Genomic DNA, 24,442 nt, shown 5'->3' with positions numbered 1-24,442 from the left:
GCTTGTAAAAAGTGGAAGTTGTGGCCATTCAGCCGGGGTGTCAACAGGTGCCCACCGAAGAAGAAGAGGAAGGAGCTGAAAATAAGAGCAGTGAGAGAGAAAAAAACAAAACAAGCAGGACCAATGAGAAGGCAGCATTGGGGGGTGGGCGGGGTCAAAGTCATTAGCATAACCATCTGTCCGTCCCAAAATTTCTGATTTTCTTCTTTTTTTTTTCCCCCCCATAAAAAGGTTGTGTACATCTGAAAGCCCCTTTTAGTAGCATTGGGCCAATGGGAGGAAAGACCACCAAAGAGAAAGCCACCCCATAACAGGACAGTCATCCAGTTTAGAGTCCCCAAGGTGAATGGAGTCCCCCCCCCAAGGATTGACTCGTCCTCTGCCAGAAGGTTTAGGGGTAGACGACCAAAATTAAATAAAGTTTTACTGAGTCACGACGTCTACACCATTGGGCTGGTGGCCTGGGGTGAGGCACAGACTGCAAAGAACAATGAATGTGATGTGCCATCGTCCCTAATGTCACCTCTCTCAGTGTCTGTCTGTCAGTCTGTCTGTCTATCATATAGTGCCTGTCATATCTCTCTGCCTGTCTGTCTGTGTATCGATTTGTGAACCCACAGCTCATCCCAACCTCAGTAGGCCTTAGGCTCAATTCTGCACAGTACGTCTGGTCCGTTTCAGGGCACACTTGTGCTGTGCCACTCATGCTATGCCAGCTAGGGGTTTCCATTCACATGCCTCACCGCAAAAAACAATGAATGTGATGTTGTCCCTAATGTCACCTCTCACAGTGTCATAACACAGAAACAGTTCTGTCTGTCTATTATATAGCACCTTTATCTATCTATTGATCTATCTATCTATCATATAGTGCCTTTCATATCTATCTATCATATAGTGCCTTTCACATCTGTCTGTCTGTCTGTCTATCATATAGTGCCTTTCCTATCTATCTATCTATCTATCTATCTATCTATCTATCATATAGTGCCTTTCCTATCTATATCTATCTATCATATAGTACCTTTCCTATCTATCTGTCTATCATATAGTGCCTTTCACATCTGTCTGTCTGTCTGTCTATCATATAGTGCCTTTCCTATCTATCTATCTATCATATAGTGCCTTTCCTATCTATCTATCTATCATATAGTGCCTTTCACATTTGTCTGTCTGTCTGTATCTATCATATAGTGCCTTTCCTATCTGTCTGTCTGTCTATCATATAGTGCCTTTCATATCTATCTGTCTATCATATAGTGCCTTTCACATCTGTCTGTCTTTCTATCATATAGTGCCTTTCCTATCTATCTATCTATCTATCTATCTATCATATAGTGCCTTTCACATCTGTCTGTCTTTCTATCATATAGTGCCTTTCCTATCTATCTATCATATAGTGCCTTTCCTATCTATCTGTCTATCATATAGTGCCTTTCACGTCTGTCTGTCTGTATCTATCATATAGTGCCTTTTCTATCTATCTATCTATCTATCTATCTATCTATCTATCTATCTATCTATCTATCTATCTATCTATCTATCTATCTATCGCACTCAGTGGCCACTTTATTAGGTACACGTCGCTATTACCTGACTGGACCCCCTTTTGCCTTCAGAGCTGCTGTAATTCTTCATGGCGTAGCTTCAATAAGGTCCTTTAAACGTTCCTCAGGGATTTTGCTCCATATTGACATGACAGCATCACGCAGTTGCTGTAGATTTGCCAGGCTGCACATCCATGATGTGAATCTCCTGTCCCACCACATCCCAAAGGTGCTCTACTGGATTGAGATCTGGTGACTGTGGAGGCCATTTGAGACCAGTGAACTTATTGTCATGTTTGAGAAACCAGTCTGAGATGATCTGAGCTTTATGACATGGCATGTTATCCTGCTGGAAGGAGCCATCAGAAGGTGGTGGTCATAATTGGATGTACGTGGTCAGCAACAACACTCAGATGGGCTGTGGCATTTAAATGTTGCTCAGCTGGTACTAAGGGGCCCAAAGTGTGCCAAGAAAAGATTCCCCACACCATCACACCACCACCACCAGCTTGAACTATTGACACAAGGCAGGGTGGATCCTTGCTTTCATGTTGTTGATGCCAAATTCTGACCTCACCATCTGAATGTCACAGCAGAAATTGAGACTCATCAGACCAGGCAATGTTTTTCCAATCTTCTGTTGTCCCATTTTGGTGAGCCCATGTGAACTGTCTCCTGCATTGCCTGTTCTTAGCTGACAGGAGTGTCACCCACTGTGGTCTCCTGCTGCTGTCCCACCTGCTCCAAGGTTCGCCATGTTGTGTGTTCAGAGATGCTCTTCTGCACACCTCACTTGTAACGAGTTCTTATTTGAGTTCCTGCTGTCTTTCTATCAGCTCACACCAGTCTGGCCATTCTCCTCTGACCTCTGGCATCAACAAGGCATTTTCACCCAGAGAACTGCCGCTCACTGATTTTTCCGTTTTTCGGCCCACTCTGTAAACCCTACAGATGGTTGTGTGTGAAAATCCCAGCACATCAGTTTCTGAAATCCTCCGAGCAGCCCGTCTGGTACCAACAAACATGTCACGTTCAAAGTCACTTCAGTGCCCTTTCTTCTTCATTCTGATGCTTGCTTTGAACTTCTTAACAATGTCCACAGGTCGAGTTGCTGCCGTGTGATTGGCTGATTAGATATTTGAGTTAACGAGCCATTGAACAGGTGTACCTAATAAAGTGGCCACTGAAGTATCTGACATGTCTCCATCAGAGCCACACAGAAGGCCAGTAATGGAAGTGGAAACATTTCCTTAAGCTTCTTTATAGCGCCTTTCCTGCTGTACTAATCCCCAGGGCTTCTTCTTGCACAGTAACTATTGTCATATTTGTATAATGTCAGCATGTGAAGTGACACACTGAGGGTTACAGAAGGTGACGTTGTAGTGAGTGAAGAGTTCTGGCCTCTATATAGCGCCTTTCCATAGTAAACTCTAACTCAAATCTCTTTACAGTTGTTTCTACAAAGTCAAGTCAGGTGTGCCAAGTGTTTTGCTCATGTTTGAAGTGTGCCATGGTGGTTAAGGGTGCGACTTAACGTGACACGAGATCCGGGTTCAAGTGTAACTTTGGTTGCTGAACGTGCTTCTCTTATCTCCCTCACCTTAAACTTGGGCAGTTTCAGCTGGTTTGTGACCAGTATGTGAGTGGGCAATGTGATGGACTGCCATCCCATCCAGGGTGGGTCCCAACCTCTGATGCTGAGATATCTGCCTTACAATACTGAAAACAAGTTTAGAAAAAGGATGGATGAATAGAGGCGGCACGGTGGCGCAGTGGGTAGCGCTGCTGCCTCGCAGTTGGGAGACCTGGGGACCTGGGTTCGATTCCCGGGTCCTCCCTGCGTGGAGTTTGCATGTTCTCCCCGTGTCTGCGTGGGTTTCCTTCCACAGTCCAAAGACATGCAGGTTAGGTGGATTGGAGATTCTAAATTGGCCCTAGTGTGTGCTTGGTGTGTGGGTGTGTTTGTGTGTGTCCTGCGGTGGGTTGGCACCCTGCCCGGGATTGGTTCCCTGCCTTGTGCCCTGTGTTGGCTGGGATTGGCTCCAGCAGACCCCCGTGACCCTGTTTGGATTCAGCGGGTTGGAAAATGGATGGATGGATGGATGGATGAATAGACTTGCTCTCTGTGTGTCCCATGGTGGGGACTGTCAGTCTGGTCTGGTGGCTTTGGTTAATAAATCACAGGCTCAGGAACTTTCAAATAATTAACCGTCTGAACAAATGTTCCCAGTGTACACATGAGTTAGCAAAGATACGCGTGAGCAGCTTGGCCATAAATGCTTGTGTGACTTTGAATCACAAATGGACTGGAAAAGAGACTCATAACTATTCTGTAGGGATGGCACAGCTGGTAACAGTGCTGCCTTGTAGGTGCCACGTTCACGTCCAGCATCCGTACCACCTGGCCTGGCCAGTATGTGAATGGGAGACCATCTAGGAATATGCTTGACATGCTGCTGAAAGAGGTGCTGGCAAGGCCAGCAGGGGGCGCCTACCCTGTGCTCAGTGTGTGGATCCCAATGCCCACCAGTGCAGTGACTGGGACACTGTACTATAAAAAAAGGCACCCTTCAAATGAGGCCCTGACTCTCTGTGGTCATAAAAGAGCATCCCTCGAAAAAGAGTCGACTGTATCCTGATGTCCTGCTTAAATTCTCCATCAAGACCCGTTCATTCAGGCCCCCTAAATGTATCCTGTCTCTGATTGGCTAACTGTCTCTTTAATCCCATCACCATCTGATGGCTGATGTGTGGCGAGTGTACCAGCGCATAAAGTCTGCCATTGGTGGGCGCTTCACATTGGTGGTGGTTCAAGTGGCTTGACCCTGACTTTTAAAGCATGATGAGTATCTATCTATCTATCTATCTATCTATCTATCTATCTATCTATCTATCTATCTATCTATCTATAGTGCCTTTCACTCTATCATTATATAGTGCCTTTCACTCTATCTATCTATCTATCTATCTATCTATCTATCATTATATAGTGCCTTTCACTCTATCATTATATAGTGCCTTTCACTCTATCTATCTATCTATTATATAGTGCCCTTCATATCTATCTATCTATCTATCTATCTATCTATCTATCTATCTATCTATCTATCTATCATTATATAGTACCTTTCACTCTATCATTATATAGTGCCTTTCACTCTATCTATCTATCTATCTATCTATCTATCTATCTATCTATCTATCTATCTATCTATCTATCTATCTATCTATCTATCATTATTATATAGTGCCTTTCACTCTATCTATCTATCTATCTATCTATCTATCTATCTATCTATCTATCTATCTATCATTATTATATAGTGTCTTTCACTCTATCTATCTATCATTATATAGTGCCTTTCACTCTATCTATCTATCTATTATATAGTGCCCTTCATATCTATCTATCTATCTATCTATCTATCTATCTATCTATCTATCTATCATTATATAGTACCTTTCACTCTATCATTATATAGTGCCTTTCACTCTATCTATCAATCATTATATAGTGCCTTTCACTCTATCATTATGTAGTGCCTTTCACTCTATCTATCTATCATTATATAGTGCTTTTCACTCTATCTATCATTATATATTGCCTTTCACTCCTATCTATCTATCTATCTATCTATCTATCTATCTATCTATCTATCTATCTATCTATCATTATTATATAGTGCCTTTCACTCTATCTATCATTATATAGTGCCTTTCACTCTATCTATCATTATTATATAGTGCCTTTCTATCTATCTATCTATCTATCTATCTATCTATCTATCTATCTATCTATCTATCTATCTATCTATCATTATTATATAGTGCCTTTCTATCTATCTATCTATCTATCTATCTATCTATCTATCTATCTATCTATCATATAGTGCCTTTCATGTATATTATTCTATAAATCCCTCACTTAGCCTTCATCTGTGTGGAGTTCAGTATTTTTTTTATATGTGATTTTTTTAGACCCAGTGAATTCCCCCAACTGTGCTGTGTGCTGAAACATTTTAATGCAGGCAGTATTAAAATGTCGGGGTCTCAAAAATCTCACAATATGAAGAAAACTAGAAAAGGGAGAGGGAGAAGTAAAGGGACAGCAGCTGATGGGATCATAAAACAAAATATTTTTTTAGCACATCTTATATAACAAAACAGCCACTTTAATTTACATTAATAGAAACGGGAGCAACCAGACAGTATTCATTTTTATATAGTTCCTTTCATAACAAGCATATTATAAATACTCTGCCCCTTGAGCTGGAGTTGCACCCTGTCCAAGGTTTGTTCCTGCCTCAGTTCCCATCTCACTTTGTGACACACCTGGGCACAAACTACAAGAATGGAGATATAAAAGAAAGAAAGAAATAAAGGAAAACCTGGAGATCTAAAAGGAAAAGTAAAGAAAGAAAGAAAGAAAGAAAGAAAAAGAAAATTTAAAAGGAAAAGGAAAGAAAAAAGAATGAATATATAAAAGGAAAAAGAAAGAGAAAGAAAGGATATATAAAAGGAAAGAAAGAAAAAGGAGTTATAAAAGGAAAAAGAAAGAGGAGATATAAAAGGAAAGAAAGAAAAAAGAAATGATATAAAAGGGGAAAAAAGAAAGATATGTAAAAGTAAAAAAGGAAGAGATATAAAAAAGAAAATTTGATATATAAAGGAAAGGTAAAGAAAGAATGAGAAAATCTTGAAATATAAAAGGAGAAAGAAAGAATCCGTTTCGGCGGTCTCAGCAGAGCTACACGCATCAGCGCGCGCGCCTTTCTAAAGTTCTAAACTTGCGCTCATAAAGTAAACTACAAAGGGCGGGCACTGATGTTCGTGACGTTCCAGACGACTCGTCTTCTGATAGGCTCGCCGAGCTGCCACTCCGAACACTTCCTTTTCGACTCTGACGAAGCCCTCGAAAGTTGAGAAGTAAGACTGAGCGAGCGAGTGTGCGAAAGAAGGAGAGAGAGAGAGAGAGAGAACGAACGACGGAGGTCTGCTCGTTGTGTGAGCCGCACCAAGCTCTCTTCAGTTTCCTGCCTTTAGCCCAGGAAGCCATCTTGAGTTTTGTTTTTTTTTCTTTCTTTCAAGTTAAGTTTGTTTCTCCGAAGTTTGGACTCTGCTGTTCAGATGGTGGTAGCTCTTTGTTTCTTGTTATATCCTTCCTGTTTCTAAGAAGACGCGGAGAGGTAAAACGCCAGAGAGGGAGCCAGCGGGAAACGAGCCAGCAAAGGTGGTGAAGTTGGTGGATCACCTGAAGGGGACCAGCGGTACTTGTACTAACTTCTGGAGACTGAGACTAACCCACCCTCGTCCACATCCTTTCCTTTGCCCCCACCCCCGGGAAGCCTGAGCAGCTGGGATGAACATGTCGACCAGCCTCAGCCTCTCGTCATCCTCCTCTTCTTTGCCCAGTCCACTGTTCTTCGCTGTTGGACCAGCTTTGTCTGCGAGCCCCATGGGGTCACCTGGGGGTTATGGCCATAACTGCACAAGTGGAGATCTGGGGTCTGGCGTTGGCGGAGGCGTCATGTCCCCCTGCACCTCGGCGCCTGCCGGGGTGTCCTTCGTTATCCAGATCGGACTAACCAGGGAATCGGTGTTGCTGCCGGTCACGGCGGATTTGGCCCACGTGAAACAGCTGGCTTGCTCCATTGTGGACCAGAAGGTAAGGAGACGCGCCGTGTGCCGCCGTCGCCGAGCCGTGTTCGCCCCTCGCCGTAGGAGGCTCACTTTCACTTTTGAAGCCACCGAGCCCTTAGAGTTTAGTCCATGTGCGGCAGAGAGCCTCGCCACGCTGGAGGAGGCAATCGAGTGGTTTTATTTGGGATTTTTGGTTGCGTTGGCATTTGTTTGTCAATCGGCGTAAAAGAGAAGTGTCCGCTGTGGGGATGTCTGTCATTCGCTGCCGCCCGAGCGCAAGCTTTCTAGTCGTCTGTGTGACTTGAAGACCTAAGAGGGCTGACAGTCGTGAGGAGACCATTCAGTCCGTAATGGCTAACTTGTGCCAATAATCATCCCGTTTTATCGTCCGTGGTGCTCTGTGTCCTCGGCAGGCTCCGCTCTATTTACTTGTTCAGGGTCATTGTGTTATATAGCGCCTTCCACGTTGACAATTCTGCAATGCTTTCTATGAATGGCGGCATCACACATTCAGACCGTCCATTCTTACTGAGTAGACTGCAATTTTTTTTCATAGTGGCATCAGTGCCTACAGAGAGTTTGTTATATAGTGCCTTTCACGATGACCTGTATTGCTTTTTGTGGCTCTTGCTTAGTACGGTGCCCTCCATTATCATTCTGGGGTCCTGCTTAGGAAGCCTTGTCTTCGCAGCATAAAGGGGGCAGTTATGGTTTATATAGCGCCTTCTGCCTTGTTCATCTTTCTGTCGTGCTTTCATAAATCCTGACATTTATAGTGTAGACCACCATCACTTTATATAACATCTTCCAAGAGGAGCCACCATCTGCAGAATTGTTATTGCTTAGAAAAATCACATCTTGGGTGTGTGGCGTCTTTTAGCTATCCTGTTAATAGTTTTCGTGAATGAAGCCATCACAGCTGACTGAAACCTCTTCATTCGTATGGCAGGTGAGCATCCTACTGCAGTCCTCTCCATGAATACTCACCACTGCTTACAGCCAGGGTCCGTGTTTTATAGCGTCTTCCACAAGAGCCTCACCCCCGCACAACTCTCTTACATGGGCGCCTTTCCTGGTCTTCCTCACTCTGCAGCTCCATCTCTAAGCAGTGAGAGCACAGCGGACAGAGCCCATGTTGTGTATACAGTGCATCTGGAAAGTATTCCCAGCACATCATCACTTTTTGCACATTTTGTTATGTTACAGCCTTATTCCAAAATGGATTAAATTCATTTTTTTCCTCAGAATTCTACACACAACACCCCATAATGACAACGTGAAAAAAGTTTACTTGAGATTTTTGCAAATTTATTAAAAATAAAAAAACTAAGAAAGCACATGTCCATAAGTATTCACAGCCTTTGATGTGAAGCTCGAAATTGAGCTCAGGTTCATCCTGTTTCCCCTGATCATACTTGAGATGTTTCTGCAGCTTCATTGGAGTCCACCTGTGGTAAATTCAGTTGACTGGACATGATTTGGAAAGGCACACACCTGTCTATAGAAGGTCCCACAATTGACAGTTCATGTCAGAGTACAAACCAAGCATGAAGTCAAAGGAATTGTCTTTAGACCTCCGAGACAGGATTGTCTCAAGGCACAAATCTGGGGAAGACTACAGAAAAATTTCTGCTGCTTTGAAGGTCCCAATGAGCACAGTGGCCTCCATTATCCGTAAGTGGAAGAAGTTCAAAACCACCAGGACTCTTCCTAGAGCTGGCCGGCCATCTAAACTGAGCGATCAGGGGAGAAGGGCCTTAGCCAGGGAGGTGACCAAGAACCCGATGGTCACTCTGTCAGAGGTCCTCTGTGGAGAGAGGAGAACCTTCCAGTAGGACAACCATCTCTGCAGCAATCCACCAATCAGGCCTGTATGGTAGAGTCCTCAGTAAAAGGCACATGGCAGCCCGCCTGGAGTTTACCAAAAGGCACCTGAAGGACTTTCAGACCATGAGAAAGAAAATTCTCTGGTCTGATGAGACAAAGATTGAACTCTTTGGTGTGAATGCCAGGCGTCACGTTTGGAGGAAACCAGGCACCGCTCATCACCAGGCCAATGCCATCCCTACAGTGAAGCATGGTGGTGGCAGCATCATGCTGTGGGGATGTTTTTCAGTGACAGGAACTGGGAGACTAGTCAGGATAAAGGGAAAGATGACCGCAGCAATGTACAGAGACATCCTGGATGAAAACCTGCTCCAGAGCGCTCTTGACCTCAGACGGGGTGACGGTTCATCTTTCAGCAGAACAACGACCCTAAGCACACAGCCAAGATATCAAAGGAGTGGCTTCAGGACAACTCTGTGAATGTCCTTGGGTGGCCCAGACTTGAATCCGATTGAACATCTCTGGAGAGATCTTAAAATGGCTGTGCACCGACGCTTCCCATCCAACCTGATGGAGCTTGAAAGGTGCTGCAAAGAGGAATGGGCGAAACTGGCCAAGGATAGGTGTGCCAAGCTTGTGGCATCATATTCAACAAGACTTGAGGCTGGAATTGCTGCCAAAGGTGCATCGACAAAGTATTGAGCAAAGGCTGTGAATACTTATGGACATGGGATTTCTCAGTTTGTTTTATTTTTAATAAATTTGCAAAAATCTCAAGTAAACTTTTCGTGTTGTCATTATGGGGTGTTGTGTGTAGAATTCTGAGGAAAAAAATGAATTTAATCCATTTTGGAATAAGGCTGTAACATAACAAAATGTGGAGAAAGTGATGCGCTGGGAATACTTTCTGGATGCACTGTATATAGCGCCTGACACAATGAGGATGTTCCCGTGTTTCCTAACTAACATGGACGCCGCTGCGTACACAGATGCCTTCTTTTATTGAGCACTTTCCAAATCATGCCTCATCTTGTGACCCTTTACATTAACAGCGACGTCATGGCTTACAGGTGACATGCAGTATGTTTCATATGTCACCCTTTCAGGATGAGGATTCTGTAATCTGCTTTTGGGGGACCCCTGGTTTTTATATTGTAGTGAAGCTCAGTTCTCTGATTTTGCTGCAGCTGCCACAATATTCATCCACCACGCCTCTGCACACTTGTTTTATATAGTGCCTTACACAAACTGCAGTGCTTTCCTTGGACAGCAACATCACGGCTTACAACAGTCTCTCAATTCATATCACACCACGCGTCATACTGCAGTCCTTTTGGTGAGTAATGACATCATGGCTTAGAGAATCTTTGTTTCATATAGCGCCTTCCCTGACGTACATCACCCTGAATAGTGGTGCCACAGCCTTACACAGCTCCATTGTTTCATATAGCACCTTTTGCAGTGCGTATCACTCTGTATTGTTTTTAGTGGTCCACTTTCAGGGAATGTTTGTTTCATATGGCGCCTTTCACGTGAAGCATTACCCCCCTTTTGCTTTCGCTGATACACTGTTAGAGACCCTTTGTTTCATATAGTGCCTTTCACATGCTGTATTGGTTTCATATAGTGTCTTTTACATTCTGTATGGCATTTAATGATCCACTTTCAGGGAATGTTTGTTTCATATAGCGCCTTTTACATGGAGAATTATCCCCCATTGCTCACAGTGATACTTTCAGAAACCCTTTGTTTCATAGTCTTTTACATTCTGTGTGGTTTTTCGTGATCCAATTTCAGAGAATGTTTCTTTCATATAGCGCCTTTCACATGGCGCTTTACCCCCCCAATGCTTTCACTGATGCACTTTCAGACACCCTTTGTTTCATTTAGTGCCTTTCACATGCTGCATGACTTTCATATAGCGCCTTTCACATGGCGCTTTACCCCCCAATGCTTTCACTGATGCACTTTCAGACACCCTTTGTTTCATTTAGTGCCTTTCACATGCTGCATGACTTTCATATAGCGCCTTTCACATGGCGCTTTACCCCCCCAATGCTTTCACTGATGCACTTTCAGACACCCTTTGTTTCATTTAGTGCCTTTCACATGCTGCATGACTTTCATATAGCGCCTTTCACATGGCGCTTTACCCCCCCAATGCTTTCACTGATGCACTTTCAGACACCCTTTGTTTCATTTAGTGCCTTTCACATGCTGCATGACTTTCATATAGCGCCTTTCACATGGCGCTTTACCCCCCCAATGCTTTCACTGATGCACTTTCAGACACCCTTTGTTTCATTTAGTGCCTTTCACATGCTGCATGACTTTCATATAGTGCCTTTCATATTCTGTATGGCTTTTAGTGATCCAATTTCAGAGAATGTTTGTTTCATGTAGCATCTTTCATATGACGTATCCTCTCCTATTGCTTCAGTGTACCACTTTCAAGGAACCTTTTACTTTATATAGTGCCTTTAGCATTAAACCTTATCCTATATTTTTTCAGTAATCCACATGCAGAGAGCCTCTGTTTCATATAGCACCTTTCACATAGAGAGAGGTTGGGAGCATCCTCTGATACCGTGTTGGCACACCCACCACATGACGTCCCACCTGGATTGGGACCCGAGTGCAGCGGGTGACACCTCAGCAGCACAATGGAATAGTGTGAGATTTTTTTTTTTTTCACATAATTGCCTTCAGTAATCCCCACTCAGAGAATCTTTGTTACATGTTGTGCCTTTCACAGTGGGTAGCAATCAGTATGGCTTTTAGTAATCCAGCTTCAGAGAAGCTGAGCATCTTTCACGTTATGGGGTATCGTCCCATATTACTTTCAGAGAACCTTTATTTTATATAGTGCCTGTCATTCCATATTGCTTTCAGTGACCCAGTTTTAATGAGCTGATTAGCCTAATTGTGCCGCTCTGTCCAGGATCACTGATATCACATCGCTTCATTCTTTCTTTCAAACTGAGCCACTTCTGCTTTGTGATGACCCCCTGCCTTTGTGGTAGTAGCATGAGACCCTGTCCCAGTTTTCATTTTCACCCTTCATTCTTCATCTATAGCACCTTACATAGCAAGTATTGTGCCAAATGCTAAATTGCAAAAACAATAACAAACTCATTTTTTTTTCTTTTGTAAGCACTTTGCCTCTAATCTTTTTTTTTTTTTTTTCTGTCCTCCTCGACCATCTGATTTTAATGTCAGGCTCATCTTTAGAGACTTAAAGAATGCAATCCACTTTAATAAAAGGATAAGTGTTTGTGTCTCTGTTTATGTATCTGTCCGTTTGATACTTTTCTCTCATTCCAATAGATGGCTCATTATAATTGTAGTAATAAAATAGATTGCATTTGTCAGTCCAACAGATGGTACATCACAAACAATAAATCACTGCTTTATGAATCCCATACCAAATGGCATATAAAAGAGACATATGCATTGCTTTTGTAATTGCAAAAGATGGTACATCACAATTGTAGTAATAAAATACATTGAATTTGTCTTTGCAAAAGATGGTGTATCACAAACATTAGCGCTGCTTTATGAAGCCCATACCAAATGGCATATAACAGAGACACATGCATTGCTTTTGTCACTCTGACAGATGATGCATCACAATTGTATTAATAAAATGCATTGCATTTGTCATTTCAACAGATGGCTCATCACAAACATTAGCGCTTCTTTTAAGAATCCCATACCAAATGGCATATAAAAGAGACCTATGCGTGTACTTTTGTCACTCCAGCAAATGGTGCATCACAATTGTAGTAATAAAATACATTGCATTTGTCTTTGCAAAAGATGGTGTATCACAAACATTAATGCTGCTTTTAAGAATTCCATACCAAATGACATATAAAAGAGACATATGTGTTGTTTTTGTCACTCTGGCAGATGATGAATCACAATTATAGCAATAAAATGCATTGCATTTGTCATTCCAACAGATGGCCCATCACAAACATTAATGCTGCTTTTACGAATCCCATACCAAATGTCCTATAAAAGAAATATTTATTCTTTTGTAATTTCAACAGATGGTGCATCACAATTATAGTAATAAAATGCATTACATTTGTCATTCCAACAGGTGGTGCACCACAATTATAGTAATAAAATGCATTGCATTTGTCATTCTAACAGATGGCACATCACAAACATTAATGCTGTTTTTACGAATCCCATACCAAATGGCATATAAAAGAGACATATGCATTGCATTTTCTATTCCAACAGATTGTGCATCACAAACATTTACAGTAACAGGTTTTACTACTACAAATGTTTGTGATGCGCCATCTGTTGGAATGAAAAATGAAATGCATTTTATTACTACAAACATTTCAAATGGTGCACTGTAAACATTAACACTGATGTCTTTGTTAATTACTTAGATTTCAAGTCATCTCAGATGGGTAGCACAGCTAGCCTATATAGAAGGACACTAATTCTTTATTAATTTAGATATCTATCTTATGTATGTGTGTATTATTTATTTCATGTCCGTTATGTTTTCATTATTATTCTTATGTAATTTTGTTTTCTTTATTTGTAACTATTGTTGACGTCTTGTAAAGGAATTAAAGCTACATCCAATGTATAAAAATGTGCTTTTGAAATACATGCTGTTAATGTTGCCTCAGTGGAACCATTTATGTTAAACCAAAAAAAAAATTAAAGTCAGCAGTAGGGTTTCATTTTATATAGCGCCTTTCATAATAAGCTCTGCCTCACAGCTGTTTTGTTACACACTCTATGTGGCAGAAATAAATTGAGCAGCGATGCTGGATGACCGAGGTGTGAAGTGAGGTCTGTAGTTTTTAACTAGTAATTGTGTATGCGCTTTTACAAACGTGACACATATGACATCTGTAAATTGGGCACAGATGAAAGCTGCAGAAGGGTGAAGTTCACTTACATATTTAGAAGAGAGGCTGGTTGATGGACTGGTTATCCTGTCCACTGCCGATTCCTACTTTGTGTCCAGATGCAGCCAGGAGAGGCTTTGGCACCCCGCAACTATAAGTTGTATTGAGCAGGAGTGAACGTGCCATGTTATGTGTCAGACTGGCATCCCGTGCAGGAGAAGTGCCCGCCTTGCATCTGATGCTGCCATTATAGGTGGTCTGAAAAGGTTTGCTCCATAGTGCTTTCCTTCTTTCTACTATGTGTGCATGGGATGTTAAAGTCACTAATTCCAGTCACGTAACTGACTGAGGTGGAAGACTTTGTATTTTATATAGCGCCTTTCATTACAAGACACTATCTAAAAGGTGCTTTTCTGGTATTTTCTAACAGATTTTAGAGCCATTTCATTTATGGGCACCGGCAGGTGTAGTGAGACAGTGGGTTAGTGATGGGGAGTGAAGTGTCCAGCTTGTGATATTTATTATATAGTGCCTTTCCTTGACTTAGTCGACCTTATCCTAAATTTATTCAGAGGTTTATTACGGTGGTCTTCTTTCTTCTGCAGTGTGAGCAGCGGCCATTGAAATAAACCACCTTGAGCACTCATGGAGTCTGTGGCAAGGAGTGAACTGGTAGGCCTGTGGTTTTTTATAGTGCCTTTCTGTCACAGTGTGGCTGCAGTATTGTTTCAGAGTCTAGTGCACGTGAAGTGACTCACTCGTGGTGGTTTGTGGTGGGATCTGAATTGACAGACATTTGGTGTCTAACAGCACCTTTCTTTACCGAACACCATTGCAAGTGTGTTATAGTACCTTTTAATGCTTATGGGCGCTGCCAAGTGTAGCCACTCACTCGGGGTCTCCGTGGTAAACTCTGAAGTGGCAGACCTTTAGTTTTATGTGACACCTTTCCTTAATAAAGACTGGCACCACATGCTTTTCAGGTATGTTACAACAGAATGTAGAGCCTTAACATTTATGGGTGCCAGCAGGTGAAATGACTGGCGCAGGGGCACACAGGAAGTAAGTGATGGGGACTGAAGCGGCAGGCTTGTGATGTTGATGTCGGCGCCCTTCTATTATCAAGCCCGTCATAAGGTTAGTTACAGTGCTTTCTCCACTTCAGCGGTCTGAGCACCGGCCATTGCAGTGAGTAACCTGGAACACAAAAGATGTTAGAGGTAAAAACCTGAAGTGGCTAACGTTTGATTTTTATATAGCGCCTTTCCTCTGTGAACCCTGCTGTCACCAGATCCTCTTCAGGTGCATTATAATAGACCTCAGAGGTCAGCATTTGTGGGCACCGACGGGTGAAGTCACCACACAAGGTGGGGGAGGTCAGTTATGGAAACTGAAGTGGGTTTATATAGCGCCTTTTGATAGTGCAGACCATTCTAAAATGCTTCAGAGGTGTGTTACGGTGGTTTCCTAATTTTGGCAGTGTGAGCTGAAGCCATTGCAGTTTCTTACTCGGGTCACACAAGGAGTTCGTGATTTACTTGACTGACTTTTGTTTGTATATAGTGCCTTTCCATACTGAGCACTGTCGCAAGGTGCTATTCATGTGTATTATAATAAATTAAGGTGATTATAATTGTGACAGGCGGCACGGTGGCGCAGTGGGTAGCGCTGCTGCCTCGCAGTTGGGAGACCTGGGGACCTGGGTTCGCTTCCCGGGTCCTCCCTGCGTGGAGTTTGCATGTTCTCCCCGTGTCAGCGTGGGTTTCCTCCGGGCGCTCCGGTTTCCTCCCACAGTCCAAAGACATGCAGGTTAGGTGGATTGGCGATTCTAAATTGGCCCTAGTGTGTGCTTGGTGTGTGGGTGTGTTTGTGTGTGTGTGTCCTGCGGTGGGTTGGCACCCTGCCCAGGATTGGTTCCTGCCTTGTGCCCTGTGTTGGCTGGGATTGGCTCCAGCAGACCCCCGTGACCCTGTGTTCGGATTCAGCGGGTTGGAAAATGGATGGATGGATGGAAAATGGATGGATGGATAATTGTGACACAGTCACGCAGTCAAAAACGGCGGTGGAGGCTTGTGTTGATCTTCCAGTCTTGAACTTACATATATAGCGCCTTTCCATGGCCATCTCCATCCCCGAATGCTTCTCATGGTTTGATGACGGACATGGCTTCCACACTTCTACTGACCTGCAGCACGGGCCCGCAAGAGACCTTGGGTAGGAAACGGTGCTCTGTGACTTGTTGAGACAGAAACTTCTGGAAGGGATGGGCCAAAAAGTTCAAACAAAATCAGGGGTGACGAGGTCCACCATATCTGCTGTCTCCGAAGCACTTATTATATAAACCCACCGGTGTCGTGAAGTGAAGTGCACGGGAAAGGCACTATAAAAATAAAGAGTTTTAAAGTATGCACAAGTGGAGGGGTTTTCTTTTTTACAGCTCTGGTAGAAGAAAAGAAGAGCCGCTAAAGAAAAAAGGAAATGGAAGTGTGACTTGTAAGTGTGCTCACCAGTGACCACCAAAAAGTGACAATTACACATCTCTTGTCACCTATGGCATCAAGCAAAAAAAAAATTTGAAATGTCTGTGTGTGCTTATGTGTTATATATTAAGAGTATGTGTGTACTGTGTGTGACTATTGATGTGCAGTATTGTGAATTTCCCATTGGGATTAATAAAGTATCTATCTATCTATCTATCTATCTATCTATCTATCTATCTATCTATCTATCTATCTATCTATCTATCTATCTATCTATCTATCTATCTATCTATCTATCTATCTCTATGCAGTGTGCTCATCTGAGGGAATAACAGGCTCAAAAGGAAGGGAACTTTCTGGGGTGCCAACCTGGCTGTACCCATTTACTTCCAAGTCCTAAGCAAATGCACGATGGGGTAAAAAGGAAGCAAAACCTTCACAATGAGAATAAAGAGGCAGGAATCAATCGGGCTTTCTTGTATGTCTTTGGGAAGTCACAGAGCTGCTTAGATCTGGTCATCCTGGGCAGAAGTGATGCCTCCTTCTGGGCGGTCGAGTTCTTACAAGCCAGGGACTGGAAGGGGCGGAGTCAGTTGCCCTTACTGGGCGGTTTCTTGGTATTGTGGAGGAAGAAAAAGACCAGGCAGTTAGTGGCAGCGCCAGCCTCTTGGCCCCCAGATGGTATCACATGCCAGGGAAGAGGGTGGTCCTGTGATGCGCATGCATGACGGCAGTCTGTGTGTATGCATCTGTGAGTATGCAGATCTTTCTTTGTGTCTGGGGCCTTTTACTCCTCTTACTGTATAATATATGGTGCCTTTTATATCTATGTACTGTATGTGACAATCTCTCTATTATAAAGTGTCCTTCGTGTCTCTCTAGTATATATTGCCTTTCATGGCATGTTTGTGGGCACTGGGTGCAAGGCTGGGATCAACCAACCCGAAGTAAGGTGGCAGTCCTCACACTTGGGTGGATCAGGCCAGTTTAGAGCTGGCAGTCAGTTTGGAATGTCGGAGAAAAACCCACCTGGGATACTTGTGGGAGTACTGGGGGTATCCTATCTATCTATCTATCTATCTATCTATCTATCTATCTATCTATCTATCTATCTATCTATCTATCTATCTATCTATCTATCTATCTATCTATCTATCTATCTATCTATCTATCTATCTATCTATCTATCTATCTATCTATCTATCTATCTATCTATCTATCTATCTATCTATCTATCTATCTATCATATAGTGCCTTTCATATCTATCTACAGAGACAAATGAAGACAAAATAACAAAATGTAACACATGCCACTCAGATCCTGAGGTTTGTTCATCCAAGAATTTTCAGACTTGCTTCCCACCTTACGCACAATCCAAAGCCCTCCTCCCCATGTGTGAGCACCACTGTGCAATGCCAGTCTGCTGCAGGCACAGCCACATTTGTCTCTCATGCCACCATGTAACGTAGCAGACCTCTTAAGTACATCAAACTTGGCATAGGTGATATCTTGGACATTCCATCAGTTTCCTAGAGCTCTTAACGTGGCACTACCAATCACTTTGCCAACGCTGCTATTTAATTTTATTTGTAGTGTTTATTTTGTCTTAGCATTAAGTGAGGAAGCCCACCATCTCAAGTCGCTTTCCTTTCTCTGCTCATTTTGTTTTCTTTCCTTGTGTGCTCGTCTCTTGTCCATCCTGCCCACCAGCAGAGAGAACGCACTCCTCCCAGTGACCTCAGACCTTTTTCCTATTCTCACAGCTCTCATGCCTGACTCCGGGGGTTCCAGTGTTCTACAGTGCTAACCTGCTGACCTCGGCCTGAGAGGATGCCAGTTTCAAAGAGGCCTCTGTGTGCCCCCTGCTCTGTGACTGCAGGCAGCCGGCATTAGAGAGCACTCGCTCACTCACTCGCTGTCTGGGGAGGAGGTCTGGTGAAGGTGTGACAATGGGGCAGTTCATTTGGAGCGAGGATGCTGTAATGTTACCGTCAAGAATGGAGCTCTTTGAGCAGGCAGACGGGTGACCTGAATTAGGAAGTGTGACGCACTTGAATCAACTCTTTATTTTATCCACATATACACACATGTACATACTGTATATCATATATATAGTATATACACACACACATATATACACATTTTTATATATAGATATATACAGATTTTTTTTATATAAATCCCAAATTGGCATAGCATGAGTGGCAAAGCATAACTTGGTATAGCACAAGTGTATTCTGCAATGGTGCAGACGTACAGTGCAGAATCCAGACTGGGGCCTGCTGAGGTTGGGATGAGCTGTGGGTTCACACATCGATAGACCGGCAGACAGACATATATGAAAGGCACTATATAAGAGAGAGATAGATAGACAGATACGAAAGGCACTATAAAATAGATATTCTAGTTATTCATTCTTTCTTCATTTGTCTCTGCTGATGGATAGATAGGAGAGACACTATTTAATAGACAGATACGAAAGGCACTATAAGATAGATAGTGATACAGTTTTCATAATTTTGGCTTTATACAACACCACAATGGATTTGAAATAAAGCAACCATTATGTGACTGAAGTGTAGACTTTAAGCTTTAATCTAAACGGGCTTACCAAAAATGTTGTGTGAGCCACTTAACACTTAGAACTGACAAACAGAGTCCCTTTAAACTAAAGCTGGAAGTTTACACTTCAGTCACATAATGGTTGCTTTATTTCAAATCCATTGTGGTGATGTATAAAGCCAAAATTATGAAAATTGTATCACTATTTTATAGTGCCTTTCGTATCTGTCTATTAAATAGTATTCTATCTATCTATCTATCTATCTATCTATCTATCTATCTATCTATCTATCTATCTATCTATCTATCTATCTATCTATCTATCTATCTATCTATCTATCATTATATAGTGCCTTTCACTCTATCATTATATAGTGCCTTTCACTCTATCTATCGATCTATCTATCATATAGTGCCTTTCATGTATATCATTCTATAAATCCCTCACTTAGCCTTCATCTGTGTGGAGTTCAGTATCTATCATATAGCGCCTTTCATATCTCTCTGCCTGTCTGTCTGTGTATTGATGTGTGAACCCACAGCTCATCCCATCCTCAGTAGGCTCGATTCTGCACTGTACGTCTGGTCCATTTCTGAGCACACTCACGTTGTGCCAAGTTGTGCTTTGCCACTCATGCTATGCCAGTTAGGGGTTTCCATTCACATGCCTCACCGCACACTGCCTAAGATAATTCTTGGACTAAATTCGAGTCCCCATTTAACTTAAACTGCACACCTATTGTGACGCTTGTGACAGTCCTAGTGTCTGCAGAGAGACCTACACTCGCACAGAGGAAATGTGCCATCTGGGCACAGATTGTATTTCGGTTCCTGCCTCTGGAGCTGTAAAGCAGCAGTGCTAATCTCTGCACCGCCACGTCACCTTGTGTCCTCATGGTATGATGGTGGTGTCTGGAGTAAGGTATGGGCAGGTGTGTTCTTCTCCAGGTGAGCCCCGGTTGATGGACGTCTCTAAACTGATTCTGTATGAGTGAGTGTGAATATGCATAGTAATGTATTGGCATGCCATCCACAGTTGGTTTGTATTTGTTTGGGTCTCTGCAGCGCTGTGACAGAATATGTGGGCACTGAAATGACAGATTGTGAGCCCCCCCATCCCTTTTATCTGTTCAAGGTTCTCTTATGGGCTGTCGACTTTTGGCTCAGGCTGCTCTTTATCCTTAGATGGTGTTTCACGGGATCTTAAGTTGCCGTCTTTTATTACAGTGTGTCTCATGTGGCCATGGCAATGCCATCAGGCACCGCTCATTTCTTTGCAATCAGCTTTACATGACCATGACTGACAAAGGTGCAATATAAAATGAAGAAGGGGTGAACTCCCTCCTCTTTGTGTTCACTTGGCTTTTCTATGCAGCTCATGGTAGCTTAAAGGACTGTGTGCCATTGTTACCCGTGCTGACATTTCTCATTATGTTGTCATTTTTGCCCCCTCTGCTCCTGTACATGCCTGGCACTTTCAAAAGGCAGCTAAGTGAATGAGTGCCAACTTGTGCAATTTGTATTTCATCCAAGTGTCCTGACATGAAGACAAACGAGCCATAGGCCTGCCATTGGAGGTGCCAAGCCTCTCTGTGCTCCTCACAAGTCTAGCTGGCATGACACAATTTCGTCTTCTCCGTGAATGACCACCAGTAGTGAGGAGGAAGCAGCCAACGTGTAAGCTCCATTCAGTGGCTGGCGGGAAAGGCCTCTTGACGTTAAGCCAAGTCCCATTGTTACTCCTCCGGCTTTGAAGCCAATAAGAGCTGCGCCACCGCGGCCCACCCACCTACCCCCCCCGTCGTCAGTTCAGGTTTGCAGCTTCCTTTTGTCGACAGCCGACAATGACAGGGATTGGAGTGCTTCCTGAGCCGGGAGCTTGTAGGATTTGTTCGAGTAATCCCCTCTAAATCCCTGCAAGTGAAAGTGGAGTCTAAATTGTCGGAGACGGCGTAAGCAAAGGAGCGCGCTGCTGGCTGGGTGGGCGGGTGGTGTGCCGCTGACAGTTCACATGTGTGGTACGGGAGAGAAGTCCGTGGAAAATGAAGAATATTACAGCTGTCCTCCCCAGACTTGGATGCTGTATAAACACAAAGTGTATGTTGGGCCGGCGGGACGCCGTTCTATTTTTGTGTCGGCGTATACGTAAGAGAGATGAGACACGTAGTGCTTTGTTATGGTGCCATATCTGTCCGTGTGACTCGCCCTCGAGTAACCTTCTATAACACGGTGGGTTGAAACTGTCCCCGAATCTACTGGTGCCAGTGGCCCAGAATGGAGGATTGAAGAAGCGGCCGTGTAGGATGACTGAGCTCTTTAATAATCCTGTTGGCGAGCTCAGTGCTGGTTGTTGCCTTCAGCAGCTTCTCCAGGGCTTTACGGAAGCCCTTTCCCTTCTTCATCTCAAGGAGTGAAGTTCTGACTTTCAATTTAGTTTGATAAAGTGTGCAAACCCGGCCAAGTGCATTAAACGTATATAAACGAAAGACCTTTGTGTGTGTGTGTGTGTGTGTATGGAGCAGTCCGCTCTGCTCACACTCAACCACAGCCACTAGATGGCGCATGCATCCACTTTTACATTTTTTCCGGCACTTGCATGCACCTCACTACGAAAAACGTGTGTGCAGCGAACGCCACCAGGCAACGACGTCGTGCTAACGACACAGACGAAGAGACACAATGTCAAAAGGATGCAAACAGCGCGGCTCAACTTTGTGCAAGTGAAACATCTCAGCAATGGAGGGCAACGTTTGAGGTTTTCAGATCTGGAGGTATTTTCTCGAGACAAAGATTAATAGGACTCGTATGCCAGCCATACGGCATAGCCAGTGTCTTCTTACCAAAGCCAGTGGGGCGGCAAGCACAGGTGGGTCCACATCCTCTGCCCTGGGTGGTCATTCTTAAGAGTTAACCAACGTCTCTCCAAGTTCACGAATGTAGTAAAACTGCTAGGGGGTCTTTGGGTTTTTTTTTTTTTGTACTGAAGACCACGCACAGCTAGTTATAAACTGTGATAATACAAAGAAGGAATATGAGCAGTGTGGACACGGTCTGTCTGTCTGTCAGCCATGACGGACACTGTGAGACGGAGACAGACAGTCTGGTGTACTTACAGGGAGTAAAAACGAAAGTCAGAGAAATCCTTTCGGAGCTTATTCCACCTTTATTGCAAAAGAGGGTGAAAACAAATCAGAAACAGTTTAGTGACAAAATAATCCTACAGAAACCTTTTGTTTGCAAACCCCCTAAACTAAGACTTAGACGAAGCCCCTTCTGATTTGATTCCAGCTCTCGGTCTTTTTTGGGTAAGTGTCTATCAGTTTGGCACACCTGCACTTGGCGATTTTTTTTTTGCCCACTCCTCCAGATCTGTCAAATAAAGAAAGGGCATGTCCTGTGCACAGCTCTCGTCAGGTCACCCCCCACAGGTCTGGGTGGGCCATTCCAGAACATTCATTCTCCTTTGATGAAGCCATTGCTTTGTTGATTTTGATGTACAGTGATCCCTCGCTATATCGCGCTTCGTCTTTCGCGGCTTCACTCCATCGCGGATTTTAAATGTAAGCATATGTGAATATATATCGCGGATTTTTCACTGCTTTGCGGATGTCTGTGGTCTACAGTACGTTAGTGATGGGTCGTTCTTGAACGATTCGTTCATTTTGAACGAATCTTTAATGTGACTCGGGAAGAACGAGTCGTCTCGTGGGAGTGATTCGTTCAGTCGCGCATGCGCATTTGCGCAACTTTCTCTAGTTTTTTTCGAGTCTTCGGGTTTTTCGAGTCGTTCGTTCATCACGTGACAGCCCCATAAGCTTAACCTATGCAGTCTGAGCCGGAAAGAGAATTGATTAGTTCATTCCTCGAGTCTTTCGAGTCGTTCGTTCTTTTGTCACGTGACCGCTTACCGGCTCAGTAGTAGCGAATCAGAGACTAAAGACCCAGGTAAACAATGAATTAATATTTTCTGTTTCTTATAGCATTATAGTTTTGTCTTGTTTGTAGTGTGATCAACATTTGTGTAAGCAGTAGATGTGTTAGGGAGGTAACAGGTAACATTTTAATTATATTTTGCTAAAATGAACGAAATGACTCGAAAAAAGATTTGTTCATTTTGCTGAACGAGACTCAAAGGTCCGAGTCGGTAAAATGATCCGAACTTCCCATCACTACAGTACGTGTGCTTCCTCAGTTGATTTGCCCATTTGAATTCAAACAAGGGACGCTATTGGCGGATGGCTGAGAAGCTACCCAATCAGAGCACGCGGTTAAGCTCCTGGGTGCTGTGCTAACTCTCGAGCGTCTCGCGACCATTCTACGAATGGCAAAAGATCTCCAGACATCAGTTGAAGAATGGGACCCGCAAATGATTCGTTCTTTGCAATTTAAAAATGCTCTTGACGGTGCCACGGAAGTGTATAGGAACCTCTTTACACAAATGAAAAAGCAGCGGCCATCACAATATTCCTTACACGCAAAACACTGCCTAGTACGCCTTCAGTGTAAGAAGACGACGACGGTGCTACACAGTCGCCTGAAGAGGCTCCTTAAGAACAGCTGTGACAGTGCAGTAAATGTCGTCGTTATCTGACAAGTTGGTGAGTACCCAAAACTATTTTTCTACGTACTTAGTACATGTATGTACATTTATTGTAACTGTGCACACATTTTATACAATTTTTTTCCTTGCATTGTAGGTATTTATTGCCGGTGGCCTGTCTACAAATGCGATATCGGAGACGCTCTACAGTATCTTTAAAATAACATTTTGGTTTTATGTACAGCATTTACATATTATAGATTTTTCACGTATTTTTATATTACCTACTCAATTACAATATGTTTAAAACTGTATTACGTATTAAATAAAATTCCTCAATGATATACAATACGTATGTTTGTGAGTAGTATATAAACTGTGTTTACATACATAATTTCAACGAATCTTACCTAATAACTAAGAGAATATAAAGGGTTTATGCTGTATAACTGTATGGGGAATATTTATAAACCATGTGGGAGAGTTTATAAGGACTTAAAATATATAAAAATAAACCTCATACTTCGCGGATTTTCTTATCTCGCGGGTGGCTCTGGAACGCAACCCCCGCGATGGAGGAGGGATTACTGTATTTTCTGAACTCCTGGCCATCGGACTTTACTTTTTTCTTTACTAGCAGGAGTACCCGGCGTTGCCCAGGAATCTATAACCGGTAAATTTCCCAAATGAAGGAAACAGAACATAGAAATAGGAAAAAACAGTTTTCTGATTGACATTTTATTGTAGTAGGTAATATAAGTGGTCATCCCAGAGCCTTTGGATACACTATATTTTTTGTTTTGCCTTGTGGTGCAAAAATGAACACATTTTGAGTATCGCCCACTCTAGAACATGCTACGTAGAGTTGTGGGTGTGAAAAGCATGGATTTTCTAAATTGATGCCTTTTAACTTGCAGTGATTGGCCTTGAGCTTTATTAATTGACATAGCAAAAGCCAA

General features: G+C 43.0%; 1 protein-coding gene across 1 annotated transcript in view; it reads left to right on the top strand.

Moving 5' to 3' along the window:
* Positions 1-6,394: 6,394 nt before the first annotated feature.
* The window catches only part of prkd2 (protein kinase D2), a 208,415-nt gene continuing 190,367 nt past the window's right edge, over positions 6,395-24,442 (top strand). The window contains exon 1 of the mRNA XM_028792906.2: positions 6,395-7,212. Within this exon, the coding sequence (XP_028648739.1) occupies positions 6,907-7,212 (306 nt within the window). The 5' untranslated portion in view covers positions 6,395-6,906. The remainder of the gene's footprint in view (positions 7,213-24,442) is intronic.

The sequence above is a fragment of the Erpetoichthys calabaricus genome, chromosome 1 (assembly GCF_900747795.2).
Source record: "Erpetoichthys calabaricus chromosome 1, fErpCal1.3, whole genome shotgun sequence".
Lineage (NCBI taxonomy): Eukaryota > Metazoa > Chordata > Cladistia > Polypteriformes > Polypteridae > Erpetoichthys > Erpetoichthys calabaricus.
The sequence above is the reverse complement of the archived record's forward strand: the minus strand, read 5'-3'. Positions and strand labels throughout refer to the sequence as shown.